Here is an 8,054-nt window from a genome sequence, read left to right as displayed (position 1 = left end):
TATGTCATTGAGAACTCTCATTTTGCTGATTCTTTGAGAAGAAAGTCTCATTCAGCCCTGGGACCAAACTGTGGATCCATTTGGTCCTAGTAAATCTTTTCCTTTTAAATAAATTATGAAATACTCTCTAATCTCTAGTTTCTCCAAGATTACAAATAGAGTTCAGGAAAATTAAGAATATATTCTTATTCTAACATTGTATGCAGTTTTGCCCTTGTAGCATATCCCTTCTCCATTTCTTCAAGGAAAAAAATGAAGTGCCTTCTCATTTCTATATCACTATAATTATACATAAATCACTTTCAATTTCTCAATGTCATTATTTCCATTTATGCAGTTGTGATCATGTCTATAGTTTTCCTGTTTGTTTTGTTTTGGTTTAGTTTCTAAAAACGTTGTTTTATGTGCATGCCCAAGTGGCTCCTTCACTAAGGATGATTCAGGTATATGTTTTTGTCTAATTCCCCACCAAAATTATCACTCAAGGGATTGAATTCCAGTTAAAAGTCACATACATGTCCATGTTTGCCTCCCATGCAATATAATACTTCCCTGTACAGTGAAAGCATGTACACTGTAAGCTTCAATAAATTGCAAATTTAAACATTAATAATAGAGCAATACAGACATGACACAAATCCCCAAACCCCCATACACCCCCACCTCCACCCCCGCAACAACACACAATGGGATTCTTGTTTGTTTCTGGAGCATGTGACAGGGCAGCCCCTGCTTTACCTAGCGCTGGGCTACAGGTGTCTCAGGTAACAGGTGGCAGGATCCCCAGTCTGACTCTAAGTACAGAAAAGAATGACTTCATAGAGGTGGAGTTCCGGGATCCTGGAGAGGTGGCCGTCACAGCCAGGTAACCCAGAAGCAAAGTTGTCTAATTAAAAGGAGCAGGTAAACTGGGAGCTTTAACCTTTGTCCCACGGTGAATCGTCAAGCTGTCAACTTTGGTGAGTTCCTCAGGTTTACCTATGTTTGATGCAGATGGAAACTAAGGAAGCTTTTGGAAAAGAGAACATGGAAACTAAGAAAAAGAATTTGACCTTTCTGAGGCAGAGACTCTACATGTTGGAGAGGAGGAAGACTGACACTCTTGTGGAGAGCAGTGCTGCTGTGGACCACAGTAATTCGGGCCCCTTGAGGAGAAGTCAGTCTGATAGAACTGAATACAACCAAAAATTGCAAGGTATGTGCCTGGAAAAGGAGATGATGATAAACCAATTTGTTTAATTTCCAAGTCTCTCTGCTAGTCTTCTGTTTTCAAATAAAGCAATGACTAGGGTTTGAACTAGAGAGACAGCACTGGAGTCAGAAGAGCTAGGTTCAAAATATTGTTTGGTAGTCTACCCTGTGACCTTAAGAAAATCATTCTGAATTTCTGGGGACCAGTTTCCTAATCTGTAAAGGAGTTTCTGTGGCCAAATCAATTTGTTTTGTTTCCAGATTTGTCTCTTTTTTTGCTTTTATTTTCAAATAATACAATAACTTATAAGTAGTAGCAATTGTCTCAGGAAAGGCAGCATAGAACAATTCAAAGTGCTCTACTTCTGGAATCAGAAAACCTGAGTTCAAATTCTGTTCTCTCATCTATGGGCCCTTAGATAAGGGATTTAATCTAATTTTTTAATCTGTAAAATTACAGAGTTGGATTAGGTGGCCCTTCCAGTTCCAAATCTACAATCCTATGAATTAAATTAGAAGCACTGAAGAGTGGTCAGAATTGCAATGTTTGCCTTTTATAGATGTATAATGTCTACCTTTAAAAAAAAAAAAGCATGAATGTGACTTGTAAATAGTAAGTGAAGTCATAATCTCACTCTTATTAGATAATTAATAAATCAATTTGGCATCTTTTATTATTGATATTTTTATATGACTATTCTCTTATCTCCTTTTTATAAAATGAGCAGTATATTTCTTTTTTTATTGAAAATTTTTATCCCACAATCTTAATATAATGGCTAGAATGCTGGATTTGGAGTAAAAAACACTGAAGTTTGAATTCTGGTTCTGAAATTATTAGCTGTTGAAGCAAAACAAATCATTTTCACTTCATCTCTTTAAAGCTTCACTTTCCTCATATGTAAAACAGGATTAATAATGCTCTTAGTATTTAGAGCACAGGATTTTGATATAGATCAATTATAAATATTTATTAAATGTCTATTATGTTCTGGGAACTCTACTAGGAGATAGGATAAAAAGGTAAAAGAAAACAATTTCTGTCCTCAAGGAGTTGAGCAACAAATGTGATGATGATGGTGATAGTGATGATGAGAGTTCTTCAAGCTTTATGGTTTGCAAAGAGCTTTACAAATATTATTTCATTTTAACCTCACAACAACTTGGCAGAGTTGTTAGATGTCATTTTATCCTCCTTTTTACAGATGGGGACATTGAGGCACAGAAATGTTAAGTGATTTGCCTAGGATCACATAGTGTCTGACAAAATATGAACTCATACTAAAATGTTTTATAAATGTCAGTTTACTTCCTTTATTTTTATCTAAATAGATAAGACATTACTGTGACATCCATTTAGGCAATTGTACAAAGAGATATTGCACTTGTTTTCTCATACAGGGAAGTAGCACCAGTCTTATAGAAAATGTGAGCAAAATCTGTCTAGAATAGCATTCATTTGTAATGATAGAAATGTCCAAATGGGGCATGCATCTTCAGCAGTGAAGATGTCATTATTTCTTTCTCCTCTGTTTTCATTTCTTTTTTCTCCCCGAGTCTGAAGGTCCAATGACCCTCACTCTATAATAACAGCTCACTTTCTAGTTATGCTTTACCAAATTACAAGACACTTGCCTGGGAAGGTAGATAATATAAATATTATTATTTTCCCCCTTGTAAAGATGAGAAGGATCATGGAATAAATAATATATTTAATAAATAACAAAAATAAAGAACTGGCCTTGGAACTAGGGAGACCTGGGATCAGGTCTTGGCTCTGACATACTGACTGTGTGATCTTGGGTAGGTTAATGCCCAACTCTGATTCTCAGGCAACGTGAGAAAATAGAGGAACTAAGGAGGTAGAGGGAGTTTCTTCTTCTGGGAGTTGCCTATAACAATGAAATCACAGGTACAATCCTTTTCCTACAGAGGAGGAAACTAAGTCTTAGCTTGCTTTAATTGTTCAGTCGATTCATGTCCAAGTCTTTGTGGGATTTTCTTGGCAAAGACACTGGTATGGTTTGCCCTTTCCTTCTCTAGCTCATTTTACAGATGAGGAAACTGAGGCAAACTGGGTAAAACTCAAGGTCACACAGCTAATAAGTATCTGAGGCCAAGTTTAAATTCAAAAAGCGTCTTCGTATCTCCAGGCCTGGTGCTTTATTCTTTGTGTCACCTAACTGCCCTACTTGATTACCTATTTGGTAAATTTCTGAGTTAAGAGTCAAATTTGGGCCTTCTGATATGCTCTTTATGCTATGTCTCTTTAAGCTGGTATGTACTTGGCAGAATTCTAAGTATATTCTAGAATGCTAAATAATGTCCCAAAACCTGCCTCTCCCACCTTTCCCATAAAATACATTTGAGTCTCTAAAACTAAAGTCATCTGATCTGCACTGAAGTCAGCCTCTGGTTCAGAAAGATCTCTTTTGAATGTTTACATCTGCCATATCTTTTTCTATGATGAACAAAATTTCTGGGAGCTGCTGTGCTAATTAAGTATTGTGTCTTTAAAAGCAATTAAGTAACTGGGAAATACAAAGGGAACAGACTTGCTGAAAGTATTTCCGGCATCTCAGAAGTGTGTTCAGAAAGAAAAAAAACAAGACTTATACTTAAGGAAAAGATACCACCTGAGCCAGTTTATCATTGTTGTTGTTGTTGCTATTATTAGTACTGAAACATGTTAAATATGTACAATTTCACATTTATCATTGCAATCCTCTTTAGATGGAGGGTTTAGAAGGAGGTGTTTGTTCTTCTCTCCAGTCCTTCAATCAGAGGGAGGGCAGTACAACACAGGGGAAAGAACACTAGGAAGGGCAACTTCGTTCCAGTCCTGCTTGTGCCATAAACCAGCTGCATGACTTTGGGAAGGCCACTTCATTTCTCTGGATGTCAATCACTTTCTATGTAAAATTAGAACATTTCTTAGATGCTTCCTAAGTTTTCTTCATACTCACTATTACATGTTAAGATTTGTGATTTTAGAAAGAATGTTAGAGTAAGTATTCAAATACTACCTCTACTTGGCAGAGGCGCTTAAGCTCTTATGGGCCTGCTTCTTCTTCTAAAAAATGAAAGGAGCTGGTAAGGTGATTGAATATATGAACTACACATTGAATTGCATGCCAATGAATAAAATAGCATTATTTATTAAGTGTTTACTATGTGCCAGGAAATGTGCAAAGTACTGGAGATTATATACAAAATGAAGAGAGTCCCTGACCTTGAAGTGTTTACATTTTAGTGGGAAAAGACAATATACAGGAAGAGTTAATCAGTTAGGGAAGTACAGGAGCTAATACTCAAGCCAATTGTTTAATTTTCACTGTAATAATTTATATCTCAGAAATCTGAGATAAAATTCATACCTATTTCTATGTGCCAGACATTGTGCTAAATGCTTTACAAATATCTCAACTGATCTTTACAACATCCTTAAGTAGGTGTTCTTTATTACTATCCCCATTTTATAGTTAAGGAACTGAGGGAGATAAGAGATTAATTAACTTGTTCAAGGTCATGCAACTATTAAGTGTCTAAACCCAAATATGAACTCAGATCTCATTGACTCCAGTTCCAGATCTATCCATTGTACCACCAGCTATCTTATATTATTTAAGTCTATCCTAGTTGTCCCTTAGTCCCCCCATCACCCAACTATTTATCCTATTTTAGCACCTAAAGTTTGCCTCACAGTTTGCTACAGAAAAGTGTCTAAAAATGGAACCACAGCAGTTATGTTACTTAAGATCATTGTCTTTGGAGAAGGATTTTTCATAGGAATATGCATTTAGAATGATGCATTTATAACAGACCAATCAGTATTGGTCTAATTTGATATGTGTGTCCATATGCACAGCTAAATAGCACATATATATATATGTATGTATCTTGGGAGAAATATTTATTTTAGATAAAGTTTACAGATTACATTTGGCAATGCTTTCAGGAATCCTTCCCCCCTCCCCCCCCATTCATGCTATCAATGATAGAATGTGTGTGATCTCTTGCTCTGTTCCATAGACACATTCTGTGCTACAAGCTACCCTTACACCCCTATCCCTATTTCCTCCTTCCTTTCTACTGCCTGTTACCTAATCAATGTATATTTGTGGTTGCAAGGTAAAATATATCACCATTAGCAAACAATCAACATAAAAATTCGTTCATGGTAAATGAGTATCACTGGTCTGTCATTTATTTTGTGCTAAATATTGTGCTAATCCTTCAATTCAACAAATAATATATTAAACCATCACTATTTGAGTACTTATTGTGTGATAGACACTATACTTTGTGAGATAGCCATTTAATTGTGTGAAAGGCACTTGTTATTCATGTAAAGATAAAAACTGGCAACATTTCCTGCCCTCAGGGAGCTTATAATCTATTGGGAAGGGAGGAATGAAGCATGCAAAAATGAGTATAATGTTGGAAAATGATTAAGCCATGATGAGGTGACACTTAAGCCAAGCCTTGAGGAATCCACTTGAGAAAGAATTGGAACAACCTATGTGACTCAAGTACCAATCTAGTTTTCTTTAAATATGAAGTGGATTAATGGTGCACACAAAGTTGGACTGGTCAATCTAAGGTTCCTTCCAACTCTGATAATCTATGATACACATTTCTGACCCCTTCCTCCTACAGAATCTCCTTTGATCAACCAATCCAACCTTGATAGGGAAAGACTAGATTCCAGATCAGTAGGATAGAAATCAAGGCAAATGAAGTTTGTGTGCCCTTCAGAAAACGATTATCAAGGGGATTAATTCAATTCCATATTTTTTAAAACAAATAACTGTCTTTTACTACATGTATTTTGAAGTGACTTTAAATTGTTGTTTCACAGAAACAATAAGCATACACAGTTTAACAAAAATGTCATAAACCTGACTTGCTCCCTAAATAAAAGAAATCATTCCAACAATTTATCGAGAAGCCCACTTCACCTGACATCCTCCAAGGATATGCAGATGGATATAATAGATTGCTTACTCCCTGTACCTTTGTTGATCACCATTTGGTATCCTCTCTTCAGTCCCAGATCAGCTGCACATTTCTTGCCAATTATCATTAAATATCCAAGAAGATTTTCATCATTCTCTTCTACTACAGATATTTGGGTATTTTTTTTTTTTTTTTTTTGGTAACACCAGGAAATGAGTTGGGGCTTGTGGGCAAACATCATGGAAAGCAAGACATAAATCTAGTCACTACTCCCACCCCTCCACAAGATGCAATCCTCAGAAAAGCTCCCAACTAGTGGTCCTCAGCAGGTACTACCTCCAAATTCCAGTGGGCCCAACCCCCAATTCTTTTTTCCTTGGCTACTCATTAAACCCTGATTAGAATAAACCCTGACATCTTTATCTATAAATGAAAGACTTTAAAAATATGATCCTATGATTCTATGGTCTTTGATTTAATTTATTATAAAAATGCTTATTAATCACTGGGGGGAGGATGGGAACTGTGAAAACAAAAGCCGAGATGAAAACTCTTCCTGCTTTCATCTTGTGATTTTTGCTATAATTCCAGATTTGTAATATAACACTCTTCTCTTTTCAAATATTTGTCTTTCTAAGGCTTTTGCCTTGAACTTCAACTTCTCAGAATCATAGATTTAGATCTGGAAGATCAGCCGCCCCATTTTATGGACAAGGAAACAAAAGGCTCAGATTAAATGACTTGTCTAATATCATGAAGTTACTAAGTAGTAGAAGTACAATTCAAACCAGGTTCTCTGAGTCAAATCCAATCCCCTCTTTTTTTTTTTTTTTTAACTTAGCAGCTAGTTGCCATTATTCTCTGTGTTTTCCTGTCAGCAGAATAATTATAACACTCTCAGAGTATTGCATCAGCATACTATATCTTTAAGTAAACATTACCCTCCCCCATCTCACTTTACCTCCAATTCTTAGGATATAAAAGGACAAGTCATCTTTAGGTTAAGGTCATGCACTCAGCAATATTACCATAATGATTTTCCTCTTTGCTCCCCATTTGTTTGACTTCCTGGAAATAATTCTTCTCATATTTATTGTCAGCTATTTTGATCTGAATGAAGCCTAATGTAAATTGACAAACACCTGAAATCTCTATTCCCTAGCAATCGGGGACAATTTATTTGCAGAAGAAAAGAATGGTGTTGCAGAAAGGAAACAAAAGTTCTTTGTTTAGGAGCTGCTGCAATTAAAATCTAAAGAAATCACAACTAAATAGTTGCTAATCACAAATGAAGCATAGGAATAAACTGGACAAGTGAAAGATTTCATCACAGATATTAGGAACAATTTATCTTTTTTTTTTTTCCCATTAAGAAATAAGAAAATAAGAAAGCTATGTGAGTGAACAAAATAGCAATGTTTCAACTTGGCTGCTGGCATTTGACAAGTATTTCTGCTTCAGTCTACCTTGAAGGAAAACTGATTGTGACAATAAATGAATGGAAACATACATATTTTTTTTCTTCCCTGAGGCAGTTGGGGTTAAGTGACTTGCCTAGGGTCATACAGTTTGGAAGTGTTAAGTGTCTGAGGCCAGATTTTAACTCAGATCCTCCTGACTTCAGGGCTGATGCTCTATCCACCACTCCATCTAGCTGCCCTGAGTGAAATTATATTGTCTACTGCATGCTGAGGTGCTGAAGGTACATATAAAAAAGTGAGACAATCTTTGTTTTAAAGGAGTTTGCTGTTACTGTTCAGTCTTAACTCTGTGACTACCTTTGGAGTTTGCGGGGGAGGAGCAAAGATATTTTTGTGATTTGCCATTTCCTTCTCTAGCTCATTTTATAGATGACATATCTGAGATAAATAGGATTAAGTGACTTGCCCAGAATTATATAGCTA

The 8,054-nt window shown here is 36.0% G+C and overlaps 1 protein-coding gene across 1 annotated transcript in view; it reads left to right on the top strand.

The window, feature by feature from the left end:
* The first annotated feature begins 877 nt into the window (after positions 1 to 877).
* ARHGEF38 (Rho guanine nucleotide exchange factor 38) overlaps positions 878 to 8,054 on the top strand; it is a 134,926-nt gene continuing 127,749 nt past the window's right edge. The window contains exon 1 of the mRNA XM_051967447.1: positions 878 to 1,195. Within this exon, the coding sequence (XP_051823407.1) occupies positions 988 to 1,195 (208 nt within the window). The 5' untranslated portion in view covers positions 878 to 987. The remainder of the gene's footprint in view (positions 1,196 to 8,054) is intronic.

Source organism: Antechinus flavipes, chromosome 6 (genome assembly GCF_016432865.1).
Source record: "Antechinus flavipes isolate AdamAnt ecotype Samford, QLD, Australia chromosome 6, AdamAnt_v2, whole genome shotgun sequence".
NCBI classification, from domain to species: domain Eukaryota; kingdom Metazoa; phylum Chordata; class Mammalia; order Dasyuromorphia; family Dasyuridae; genus Antechinus; species Antechinus flavipes.
Note: the sequence above shows the minus strand (reverse complement) of the source record. Positions and strands in the feature narration are given on the sequence as shown.